At 41.4% G+C, this 13,471-nt stretch overlaps 1 protein-coding gene across 1 annotated transcript in view; it reads right to left on the bottom strand.

Annotated features, from left to right (window-relative positions):
- srbd1 (S1 RNA binding domain 1) overlaps positions 1–13,471 on the bottom strand; it is a 74,938-nt gene that overhangs the window by 14,654 nt on the left and 46,813 nt on the right. Inside the window, exons 17-19 of the mRNA XM_084470092.1 lie at positions 5,331–5,437; positions 1,839–2,006; positions 1,229–1,372 (exon numbers count right to left, since the gene is read on the bottom strand). Of these exons, the coding sequence (XP_084326218.1) occupies positions 1,229–1,372; positions 1,839–2,006; positions 5,331–5,437 (419 nt within the window). The remainder of the gene's footprint in view (positions 1–1,228; positions 1,373–1,838; positions 2,007–5,330; positions 5,438–13,471) is intronic.

The following is a 13,471-nucleotide window of genomic DNA, read 5'->3' as shown; positions in this document are numbered from 1 at the left end:
CCTTTAGAGCTTGTAACGATCATGTGGAAATAAGGCGTGGTCACGTGGTCTTGGGTCTAACGGCAACACATATGCGTGTGTGCGTGCACATATTGCATATATGCAGTGATGTGGTGTAGGATTTGCGGTCAACCAGCAAAACAGCCACTGGAGACTATCTTATAGGTCCTAAAATGACTAATGATTACAATAAATAAAACATGATTTTACATTACTTTTGAAAAAGATAAACACTTCCATCTCAGATAATCAGTCATGCACGTTACATGTGACTGTAAAGTGACAGAATTCGCAAAGACACCTCATCTGTCTCATTTGAACACATCGAATCCTATTTCTTTGCTATTGGAAACAAATTTCCAATAGAATATGACAATCGACCCACAGCAGAACAGTTCTGCCCGTATTACATTGTGACCACAACGTTTACTGGGATCCAGACATAGGTAGAAGAAAACCATGACCGAACAGCCAAACAACAAACGGACATGCACGTGACGAGCTCTTTCAGAGGGCATAACGTTCTGGAGACGCATGTGTGGACATCCAGCGGAGGCGTCACTTCAAGTAAACGCAGCCGTCAGGTCGATTACACCCACATTGAAGCACACCATGTGGTGGTGGTCATGGTGTGCGTGTGAGTCTGGGGTCTAACGTCCCCATATGCCTACGTGGGACATAACACGGTATTACACGGCTCTTCTCAGTGCGGTGGAACGCTCCGGTCACTTGCATGGGCCAGCCCGAATTCCGGCGGTAAATTATTTTTCGATAATGACCGTAGCTAAGCATGATTCACATCTCTGATTCACGTCTTTCGTATCACTCGGCAAGTAGTCCGGTAACTTATCAACCCCGGCATATTCGGTTGCTAAGCGACGTCAACGTCTTTGGTGGACTATTTCTCTGCTGATCAACACTACGAATGGTAATTGTAAAAAGACACACCATGTGAAGCTATTTTTTAGTTTTGGCAAGTAGCCGTGTAATAGGCAGGATAATGTATAGAACGTCGCCGGTCATTATCGAAAATAAGCCCCTTCAGGGCGAAGCAAGACACCTCCGCTTCTTATTTTCCCGATAATCACCGGCATTCTATACATTATCCCTTACAAATATATATATCTATACCATATGAAAACAGCATTGTGAGAGCGTCTTTTTAATAAATTGTGAATTCTTCACAGACTTTAACTTCATGCCTGAGGTGTGGTGGTGTGGGACTTACTTCTCAGCCACATGGTAGGACTCGGGGTGTATGGAGGTCTGGTCTAGGGGGTTTGGTGTGCAGGGTATGTTGGTGCCAGCCTTCCCCTTGCTCTTCTTCACCGCAGGCTTCTCTGGAGCAGCTGTGTCACAGCTAACAGAGGACCTGTTTAGACGAACCCCAACGTTACTAACATCAATAGATATTTAGGTAGATCAGAGTATCACATGTTCTTTTGCATGGCATGGGACCGACCGACAACAAAATTGAATTCATCATTTATACAATGTACTGTTTTTTATATATTATAAATAAATTAATCTGACTGTGCATGCGTGTGTAGATGTGTGTGCATTGTGTGTGTGTGCGCTTGTGTGTGTGCATGTGTGTGTGTGTGTGTGTGCGTGTGCATGTGTGCATGTGTGCATGTGTGCATGTGTGCATATGTGTGTGCGTGTGCATATGTGTGTGTAGATGTGTGTGCATTGTGTGTGTGTGCGCTTGTGTGTGTGCGTGTGTGTGTGTGTGTGTGTGTGTGTGTGTGTGTGCGTGTGCATGTGTGCATATGTGTGTGTGTGTGTGTGCGTGTATATGTGTGTGCGTGCGTGCGTGCGTGCGTGCGTGCGTGCACCTGTGCAGGTTGTGTGGGTTGATCCGGATGAAGCCGGCACACTGCTGGAAGCTCTTGGGCCCCATGCCTTTGACCAGCCGGAGCTGCTCCCGGTTGAAGAAGGGCCCGTTCTTCTCCCTCCACTCCGCGATGCTCCGCGCCCGCCCGGCGTTCAGACCCGACACATGCCTGTGGAGCACAACCAGTTAAACCTAGTGCGGGCACCACTCTGCATGTACTGACTTTGATACAATACCTTGAAAAATACCGCTATTCGATACCATTTTCAATACCACAGGGAAAGATTCACACAACATTGAGGGCATACAATGTTTTATTTTCATTAAAAGATAGGCAGTCCCTAACACACCAAAAGGCTACACCATGATTACGAGGTACAACGGCAGGATGACTACAGTAAAGTGAGGAGTTACTGCCAAAGACAGCACGAGGAGTGAGTGGGAGCAGGCGATGTGGGCACTGTAGCGCTGTGTGTGTGTCAGCTGTCGGAGAGGAGAGAACGAGAAGGCGCTGCTGGTAATGGTGCATCGATAGTGTGGAAAATAACTATTGAAACCGTTTCATAGTCCACACTAGTGAACTACAAAGTCGAACACTGATATACGCTCACCGCTTGTATTAAATAAATTGTCGATTTAGACATGGAAACAAACAGAATCCTTTGAAATAATAAAAAATGCATCAGTTCCAGCAGAGAAATCTAGGTTTGCTGTTTTATTCAGGGTAATAGTCTGTTACAATTTCCGTTATATGTCCTTAACATCAGGGGAAACATACAAAAACAGTAATCCAGTAGAAATATGATATTTCTATAGCGATCTAGCTGATTACAATGTTCTAAATTGTTTAGTGCTGCTGCCTGTCCGTCCTTCTCCTGGGCCGGAATACACCGCTAGACACACAGGACTCACACAGTGATCAAGTCTCCAGTTCTTCAGAGTGGGAACATCTTTCCAACTAAAAAATACAACCCAAAAACACTTTAGAAGTAGAATCTAATTATGTGGGAAACACTAATGTGTGAAGTAATTTTATAAAGTCACAACAACATTGTACATGCTCATGATGTTGCTTTAGTACAGATGTTTTGGGTTCCCCAAATAACATTATCTAAGGCTGTTTGGGTAGTAGTCTCAACTAATGGGAAAGTTGCAGGTTAACATTACTTTACTTGAATACATTAACTTGTCTGTGAACCTGATTTTTACCGGCAATGGTGTCAAAGAAAACAACTTTGACTGGTGTCGAAGAAAAGTAGGTTACTTCCTGAGGTCATCAAACTACGACTTTTGTTATTGTTTTGATGGAGTGACCCCTAGCGGTAGAAACCACATTATAAATTATACCTTTAACAGAATAAATAACTTGATGAAACTATCAAGGAAGTTGCCACTGATCGACGACGTTGATTTGGAGGTACCGACTGGCACCTCATGGGCAGTAGCGGTCATTGCTGCTTCTCCTATGTTGTTTTCAGTTGGTTACAATTTGCAACCTCCCTGCTAGAATCCACTAAATCCTACACACTGCCCGTTTAAACAAAAAAGCTCCATTTGAAACGTTTAGATCCAACATGAAATCAAAGTTTGAATCGGTTTTCCGTGTCGGCCATATTTAAATTGTGTAGCTGTCTGTAGTGGCACAAGAGAAGCCTTTTCTGACAGCATGTCAATATGTTCTTTAGTGTTGTTTCTGTATAAGGCAGGAATCACTGTCCGGGCAAAAAGTGTGCGAGAAGTAATGGTTTATCACAGGGAAAACACCTCCAACCTGTTCTGCTTGTCCCTCCTGGAAACAGCAGCATGTTGTTGCGGGGTGACGTTGCTGCTGTCTGGGCGCCCTACCAACTGTCTCATTAACCTGGTTGCCCTGCCAACTGTCTCATTACCCTGGTTGCCCTGCCAACTGTCTCATCAGCGTGTTGACGTGTGGCGCGTTTAGACACGGCTCACTTCGTTGTTTTTCCAATGTAGAAATGGTGGTGGTGATTGGCCACGGGGTGGACCCTGCATTCATCCTCAAGGCCTTTAAAGCTCAATGTATTTTCAAGAAGCCATAATGTTTTTAAGTTCAGCCAATTGGTGTTAATGTACTGTGCACGAGAACACAGCGCCCGACCTAGCAACGTGACTGAACTGCAGAATCTGCAATCCTCACCTCACTACAAGACCTGATTAATGTTCACCTCTAGTAATGGCATATAAGAAATACACACACCCACACAAACTCACAAATATTGATGCATCATTTTGTGTTCAATCAAGGTATGTCAGGGAGATTTAGTTATTTAAGATGATTAGTTCTGCTTATAGTTAATGTTCACACTACGGCGTGGCAAATTCATTTTTTTTTTTGCACAGCCCCTCCCTCCCTACCTCAGCTGGGACTAATGCACTTCAACCTTAATATTGACTGTTTATTTGTGTCTCCAAATGTTTACATTATTCAGTATAATGTCCATATTATTTATTGTTGCATTTTTATCTCTATGCTGCTATAGGTCCTTTCTACCAGGATCTCTTTTTTTTGATAATCCTGCTTGTGTTATTATGTGTATGTTATGTGTGATGTCTCTATGTCTTTGAGCTACTTGGACCCTGAATTTCCCCTAGGGATCAATAAAGTTACTATCTATCTATCTAGCTTCATGTCAAACACTCAGTGTAACTCTGCGAACGCTGTCATCAACAAGTCTGTGTGTATTCCTGTTACATGAACACATGCAGGTATGTAAAAAGTTTACACAGCAGACCGGTAATCAGATGATTTATTGCAAGCTGGTTTTCTCTCTCTCTCTTAATATATATATATATATATATATATATATATATATATATATATGCGAGCCTACCAGGGTAGCCTATTGCCCACATCTATAACGTCCAGTCCGTGCACTCTGTGCATGATAAACAACGGAAAGGTCCACAGGCCCAAATTCCCAGACGTGGTTCAGATTTGCTGTTCACTTTTGTCTACTTTTTGCTAAATTGGTTCTTGTTCATCTACAACAGTTGACACCATTTGTTTTCTGTTTCTTCTAAGATTATCTTTTTCATTATACAATTATCTTTTTCATATAAAACATTTTTCTTAATGTTTGTGTGTCTGAGAGGTCGGTTTGCTGCTTTCAATTAAATATAACAGTATATAGGTGAAAAATACAGTTAAATATCAAGATTGACAAAATAACAGAAACAAGCAGGGTATTATTTTGTACTTATTATTTTGTAAGTTAATTCATCAGCTGCTAATAAAGAGGTTAGGCAAATTAGGCAAACTTTGTACGTCAGGGGGAAAAGGCTAGACCAATTAGAGCCAGGCACAGAGCCGGGGGTTCATTTGGGCAGGGGCTTCTGAATGTTTTACCTTGGATTATGGCACAAGGGATTATAACACCTAATCCTGTGTATTTATGAAATACTGGTGTGTGTGTGTGTGTGTGTGTGTGTGTGTGTGTGTGTGTGTGTGTGTGTGTGTGTGTGTGTCCTCTACCTCATGAGAGTCTCAGAGCAGATGTTGATGTCTACTCCCACGAAGCTCACACACTCCTGCACCACACCGTCCAACGCGGCCTTCAGAGCTCCAGGCTGCACGTCGTGCTGCACACACACACACACACACACACACACACACAGGCTTTGAGATTTGAAAACAGGCTTGATGTCACCAAGTACACGTACAAGGCGAGGTCAATCATTGTTACATGTCCCGAGCATAAAACATGTACACTATACTAACGATTTGTACATGTGCACACGCCCATCGCAAGGACTTCCCAGCCTCAGGTTCTCCTGACGTTCTGTGGTTGAAGACCACTCACTCGCCAACACGACACCTTACAGCACTTATAACAGAGATATTGAGGACCATGAAAAACGGCAGGTAAAAAGAGTGAATGAGAGAAGGACAGACCCATTGAAAGAGAAACCAGAAGAAAGGACTCCAGGGCTAGATTAGTGTGTATAAGCTACAGCTTTAGAAATTGGATAATTTCATTCCTTTGAATTCAAATTTTGTTCTGCAGACTGCAATAGGCAATTTTGTACCCATTTTTATTTTATTTGTGTGGTGAAGACTTTGCCGTCTGTTAGATCTGTGTTCATCTTCAATATCCGGTTAGATTTATTCTTTAAAAGTGTTTTGTAAATACATATAGCCTACTTTGAAACTAATGTCTAATTTTTCTGTAACAAATAAACCCCTGACAACCTTTGACTGGGATGTTTTTAAGTGAACGTCAATAGGACATGGTTTACTGCTCCACACTGACATATTCATATGAAATTATATAAAACATATCAGTGTTTCCCATACAAAAGATTTCTGGGATGAATTTGGATACATTTACCGCCGCTCAAGTCGATTTTCTGTATTTATTTTCTATTTTAAAAGTTAGTCAACGTGACACGCAGCGGTGTGTCATTTCCCCGTGTGAGTGGACCTCCAGGCCTCTTCTTCTCCTCTCGTAACAGGGAGTGAATCCAGCAGGTCAGTGCGACAGAGGAGGCCTTTCCACCTGGGCCAGGTAACTGCAATTACAATTATTATGTCTCTTTTTACACTGTAAAAGTAGTTATAGCCCTGTTTTTCCGGCAATACAAATAACAAATAATAGCCTTTGCATTGGCAACTTAAGAAGATCTGTTCCATTTATGGTCGAAAGTCGATACAACCGACAAGCGGCCCGTCCCTCATGCACCGTAGTGGATAATTGTCCACGCTGTTGAGTCACTTCAACAGTCCCATTCAGTTCAACAACTCATCAGATCTACAGACCGCGGTCCCTGGTCTAATAGTAGAAACACAAAGGAAACACCAGTCTGCTGAGATGAGAGGTGACCCTATGAGATGGGTCACCAGGAGGGCCTGTATGGCAGGCAGGGAAACCCTTGGTTCAATGTTCCTGGGATTCCCCAGGACACGGTGTCCGCCAAACAACCACAACCCAATGCCTGCCTGAAGTTAAAGTAACGACCGCGACGAATAGCGTTTGACTCCTGACACGTCCGATGTCTGCACCCGTCCGTCCACATAAGCAACTTTCCAGAGTATTCTCATGGGTGCCTCTCCGACAGGAACACCACACACAATACAGGTTCACTGGACCAAACTAACCCCGAACTAAACGTCAATCCTTAAAACGTGGATTTATTCTAAACTCTGTTTCAACACACAAATGTCAGATGATGAATCAATTATCTTTAGTAACTGCCAAGTTACTAAAAATGCTCCCAGCCCCGTTCCCAGAAGGTATTCCTCGCTGGAAGCAGCAGTGGTCTCTCCTCACTCAGACCATTTTCACCTCTCCTAGTCTCCGGTTAAAAAAAACACTTTTCCAAGCAAAACGAGAACTGTTAGATCAGTGGAACCAGACGACCCGTACTCCTTATAGGACAACACATACAACGAAAACTTCACGAGACAAGTCCTCAGAATGAAAGCTTCAAAGAATACGTGTTCATCTTACCTTCCTAACAAATTAATATACAAATATTCGAGCTCAGCACTACATGCATACACACATACAACTCCAAAGATACCTAAACGAAATATGTCAGTGTATATTATTGTTTAAAAAAAAAAGAAGAAAATAAGACTCAAAAGAACAGGCACACTTGGACCTGGGCCATCCTTTACACATGTTATCAGACACAGTAGCAAACTATCTCTGCATACTAACCTAGAATGGAACACTGTGAAGACAACACACTAGCTAATGCCGCTTTTCCACCGCCAGTACCAGCTCGACTCGCCACGCCTTTTTTGCGTTTCCATTGGCAAAAAAAGTACCTGGTACCTAGTACCGGGTACTTTTTTTTAGTACTACCTCCGTCGAGGTTCCAAGCGAGCGGAGTAGGTACTTTTGTGTGACGTAAACAGGCTGCTGGTAACTGATTGGCCAGCGGCTGTCAATGGGAATAATCACTCAAAGTTAAGTTGTGTCCGGAGTGGTTGGAGTCCACGAACCCGCTCCCGAGGGGGACACTGATCAGCGTTTCGCCGTGTGTGTCGCTCCTTTCCCGGGGCTAGAGTTAGGCTGCGCGTCGTTATGTGTGTCGGGCGTGGTTGTGTGTGTCCGGCGTGGCTGGAGTCCACGGACCGGCTCCGGAGGATCAGCGTTTCGCTGTTTCGTTTCAGTGTCGTTCCTTTCCTTGGGCTCGAGTTTCGCCTCTATCAACGTTACCGTATGACAACAATAGACGCGCAGTCATTGCGCTTTTTATTTTATTCCATCATTTTTATCCCATCATAACCTTTCCCGGGAATCAGGAAATAGTCTTGATCAGATTCAGATTTCCCGGGAATCGCGTCTCCCGTGATTAAAACCTAATGACGACCCGCCCATGGTGGAGAGGTTCTTTTCTACGACCCGCCCACATTGAAGAGGTACTTTTTTAGATGGAAACGCAACCAAACCGAGTTGAGTCGAGGCGAGTCGAGTCGAGTCGAGTTGGTACTGGCGGTGGAAAAGCGGCATAAGTGTGATCATTTCTGGATTTGCTTGAAACAGGCTGTAGCAGCAGAGACGTAGAGACAACCCCAGAGCACGCACCCAGAGCATGTATTCATTCCTAATGAAGTGTCAGTCAGAGACTAACCCTAACCCTAATAGTGAAAGGCAGAGAGACGGATTCAGAGAGAGAGAGAGGATAGGTGATAATCTCAAATAAAACGTGATGTCACTATGCGACATAAGGCATTACCACACTGTAGACTTGAACGTACACACACATGCACATTGTCACCCACACAGAGACACTCAATTTAAAATACAAGAATGCAAGGTGAGAAAGCTAAATAGGGAAACCAACTGCTTGAACGCTGAATGACACGCCGCCACAATGGAGGTTTAGCTCTTTGGACTTGACTTGGCAACTGGAATAATGCTGGAGCCAGGGTGGAGGCATGTACTAAAAGCCTGGACGATGACTGACGAAAGCTAAGAGTAGCAGTAGCTGTGCAAAGAGTAGAAATATCATTAAAAAAATCAACAAAATGAAACTCAGCGCTATTCATTTTCTAGGTCTTATGATTAAATATGTCTGGTCTTGTTGTGGAAATGACAGCCATTAAGACATGTATCTCCACCTCTATCATGCCGGCTGCCAACAACTGAGAAGAAAACAGTGTTTTAAAACTTTTTTTAAGAACAATTTGAAAGACATGTATCGTTTTAGTTGGCAACACAGCAAAGATGGAATTATAAAGTACGACAAAGAGTACAAGTGCTCCTGCTCAGACAAAAAAGACTAGGTTCATTAGTTTGCTAATGTTTATGCTATGTGATGAAAATATAAAATTATATGGTGATCAAATGTCAAAGTGTAATAGCTTAGCCCAATTACTTTTTTCATTATCCACTGTTTTTGTTTTCTTTCTACTGTGACACTCCAAACCATTTTTCCTTGAAGATAACATGTTATTGTTTTTAATGGTCATTGTGTAAAGAGAAATCCCATTGTGACAGGCCTACTGCACATCCCATTCATGCAAAGAAATTACGACATATTTCTTTTTCCGATGGTTCAGAACACTGCTGCTGTTACAAAAGACAAACCATGTATTGTCTTCTGAAGCCCTTTATTGTCCCTACCTTTAAGAGATGTACCTTTAAATAGGTGTGAATCAATGGAGCCTCTGTTTGAACACTGAACCCGGGGTTATCTAAAGGTCCTTCTACAGCTTGAATGACAGCTTCCATGAACTCAAAGAAAAAAATGCTGTACGTAACACATAGCCAGTGGAGGAAATTGCTTGAGGTAGACTTAAGAATGTGTGTGTGTACGTGTGTGCGTGCACGTGTGTCAGAGAGAAGACTGGGTGGTTTAAGCACTATTCATAAATCATTGGGAATGTGATGACAGCAATAGATAATTTTCTCGTTTCTTTTTTTTTTTAATCTCAATGAATGACTAATAGTTTTGTATCTACTTCCTGCAAAACAACCACACAACCATTCATATTCACATGAGCACACACAGCCTGAGGGGGTAAGGAACGGCCCACAATTAAAGTCCCCCACTCACTGTTCGATTCAACCCAATGCCCTGCACACCCACACACTACCTGAGGGTTGGATTGTGAGAGTGTGAGAAAATGTAGAGAGATTCCTCTTGCTGCTAAGAGATCCACACAATTTTTGCTAGAGGCAAAAGTATACATAATTATTACTGGGCCCATTCTTCTACTGTTATCGTCATTTTTTGGTTTCTGAAATTGCTTCCCAATATCAAAAGTCAATTTTATTAAAAGGCTTGACAGGTTGTGCAAACAACAGTGTATGTGACCACATACTATGATATTTTTTGTCTACGGTTTATGATTTAGTAAAATGTTTTCCGGAAGTTAGGCAGCTCTGGATGAAGGCTATGGGAGGGCAATAGACCGTGAATAAAGACAATAGCAATGACTGGTTCTAAATGCTCAGAACAAGCATGAAAGGTATACACAGGCTACAGGTGAGATCACATAACTATATGATTGATAACAAAACCCTATAGCTATAGACCATTATCAGTGCCGTGTGGGGAGTCTTTGGCATTGACAAAACTGTGTCCATATTCCAACTTCTTTGGAATAATGCACCGCAAAGCAGGATTCAAAAATCCCTGTCTCCCTTTCCTCATTCCTTGTAGATCCGTCTCTTACCGATTGTCTCTAGTTCTGTGTCTCTCTGTCGCTTCCTTATTTCCAGTTCAGTTTCTGTCTCTTCCCCATTTATTCTAATTAGGTACAAATTATCTATGGATACCTTTTGTTATTTTTATTTTAAAAGTTAAAAGTTGCAAAATTTGTCGACAACGAATGCATCACTATTTATTTATTTGGCATCCTGAACATTTTGCCTCTTGGTCCCATAATGTCCGTCTAGGCTTTCTATTCTATGCTTTACATGACACCCAATTTGGTACACATGATTTATGGATTTTTTATTACATAAGGAATGGCCGGAAATCCAAATATTTGAATACTCAATAAATTTCAACGACACCAGAGAAAGGGTTATTGTGCCCTCTATGTGCCATGCACCTCCCTGTGTGAAAGGTTTGGTGTAGATATCTCATTCCATGACGTCACAGTGAGCAATGCACCACTTCGCATATAGGGGGCCCTAAATCACACATAAACGGCATCTACTATTAAACCAGTGTCTCTGTGTGTGTGTGTGTGTGTGTGTGTGTGTGTGTGTGTGTGTGTGTCTCTGTGTGTGTGTGTGTGTGTGTGTGTGTGTGTGTGTGTGTGTGTGTGTGTGTGTGTGCTCTTCCTGATTTCCTGTAGTTCTTGCTCTCTCTTTCAGATTTTCTCTAGTTCTGTTTCTGTCTGTTCCTCATTTCCTCTAGATCGGTTTATGTCTGTGTGTCTCTAACCAATGTCCTCTAGTTCTCTCTTATTTACTCTAGTTCTGTCTCTGTCCCTTTTGAGTTTCCACTTGTTTCATCTCCGTCTCTTCCTCGTTTCTACCTCTATTTATTTTTATCTCCCTAATTTCCTCAAGTTCTGTCTGTCTCCTCCTTATTTAAAGGAGTTACTTATCTATTATAATTGTGCTCATTTGCGATCTGATCGTATATTGACAATTGAAGGGATAATCAACGTGTGAAGGTCAGATTTGGATTTGCATGAAACAGGCTGTAGCAGTAGAGACTTAGAGACACTACTGTATGCACCTAGAGCATGTAGTCATTCCTAATGGAGAACATTAAGGTGGTTTTAATTTCCAAGTCTGAATTTAGCCCTCTGGCTCTTCCAAAATATTACTTTTAAGATGCTTCTGACTGCAATACCCTGGATATTTTCAATGTCCTGCATTGAAGAATGTGTGCATGCGCAATTATGCAAATTAAGCTTGAAAAAGACAACGAAGAGGGAATACTCACAACATATGCACATTAGGCAGAGTGGGTCAATTAATATGTATTGTAGAGCAACAACGTGTCTTAAAAGTAATTAAAAAGTTTACCCGCCTGGACTATTTTGGATTATAGCAAGCAATAAACATTATACTGCCGAGTGGAGACGTCTTAGGGCGATATCGTCCACTCAATGTTGGTTGAATGTTTTTAATAATAGGCAGGAGGTGAGGACTTCGCTCAAAGGAGTCTGTGTGCACTCTGTTTAGAGATGATTTCATTAGGATTTGGATAGTGATATCCAAGATAAGATAATAATGCTAAATGGAAAATGATGCTGGGATATTGTCTCACCATCACATAAATATAAATAGAAGAGGTTTGATAGAAAAGACAATGCTATAACAATTTAATATTTTTAATATTACACTACAAAAATGTTTATCTCAGCAAACTAAATCAAGGCAATATATTGCTTATTTTTTGTCTAACAAGATATTTGTTCTTACCAGGGAGCTTTTGTGATTTTTCATCCTTCAATATCTTAATAATATAGTATAACTTGTTACTGAGATTTTATTACTGGTTCTGAGTAACTTAATGCTTGAAACTAAAATTACAAGAATTATAAATCTGTTTGTTCACAAAACTGCAAAAACTGTTTTGCCAAAGAATTTCTTACTTCAATAATCTTATCCTTAGCCAGTGCAATTTGTGGGACCTCAACTTGATAAGCCATGACATTTCTTTCACAGCGTTAGTTTGAAATGTTCCAAACGATAAAGCTTAGAATCTATATAATCTCTATAACTATAAATCAGTTTTTGTCCAAATTCTGGCAAATTACAATTAAGTACTATGGCAAAGCTTATGGTTATGCATTTATTACCATTTATTCCATGTCATAACTGATACAGCTGATGACTGATACAGCATGGTTTACTTAATTGAAACCTAGGAAGTCCCTACATTCTCCCTGTAAATATTGTAGATCTATAACCTCTAACACAGGTCCCATCTCCCTTTCACTGGCCTATTGTTTAAATTAACAATGTTTAGACTAAAACCGCATATACATGTTTAAAAGACGATTCCGGTATTTTGCACTTTGAGCTCCCTTTCTGGGTTGTCTAGGATGAAATAGAGTGGTTGACACTGAAATTTTGACGATTGGTCCTGTCTCGGGTATTTGGCTAATTTAGAATCGCCCCTGCCTGCTTCAGAATGGCTGGCTACGGGCATTCACAAACCTGTCCTTAAAATAACCCTAAACGTTTGTTTTCAGAAATGTGCAACTCACCGAGTGGTTAGTGGTGTTCATTGCTTAATGACGTGATGTTAGATCACGACAAATTATATAGGCAGAGAAAGTTGTGATGGATAAATGAGTAAAGCACAGGACTCTCAGTCAGGTGACCAGCGTTCATGTCCTGTGTTCACTTTTAGATTTAGTTGACTTTATTTTTCCATTATTTGGTTTCTGTTTAGGCAACACTACTTGGCTAGGTTAAGTGTTGCCTAAATAAGAACAATTGGCTTTTTGATTATGGTTAGTGTTGCACATGTCATCTAGATAATGTTAGTTAAATAGTTAAATAACTATGAAGTACGGCAAAAAAAAAATAATAAAATAAAAAGAGAGCGAGAGAGACCTTGTTTGTTTTCAGCTTGAAGGGAATTGACATCCAGGTCACTGGATGTGTGTGTGTCATCCGATTAGTCTTATTTGACTTTTATAGTTGCAGGCTAGCAATAACACAGGTGTGTTTGTGTGAAAGACGT

Source organism: Micromesistius poutassou, assembly GCF_964030765.1.
Source record: "Micromesistius poutassou genome assembly, chromosome: 7".
In the NCBI taxonomy this organism is placed as follows: domain Eukaryota; kingdom Metazoa; phylum Chordata; class Actinopteri; order Gadiformes; family Gadidae; genus Micromesistius; species Micromesistius poutassou.
Note: the sequence above shows the minus strand (reverse complement) of the source record. Positions and strands in the feature narration are given on the sequence as shown.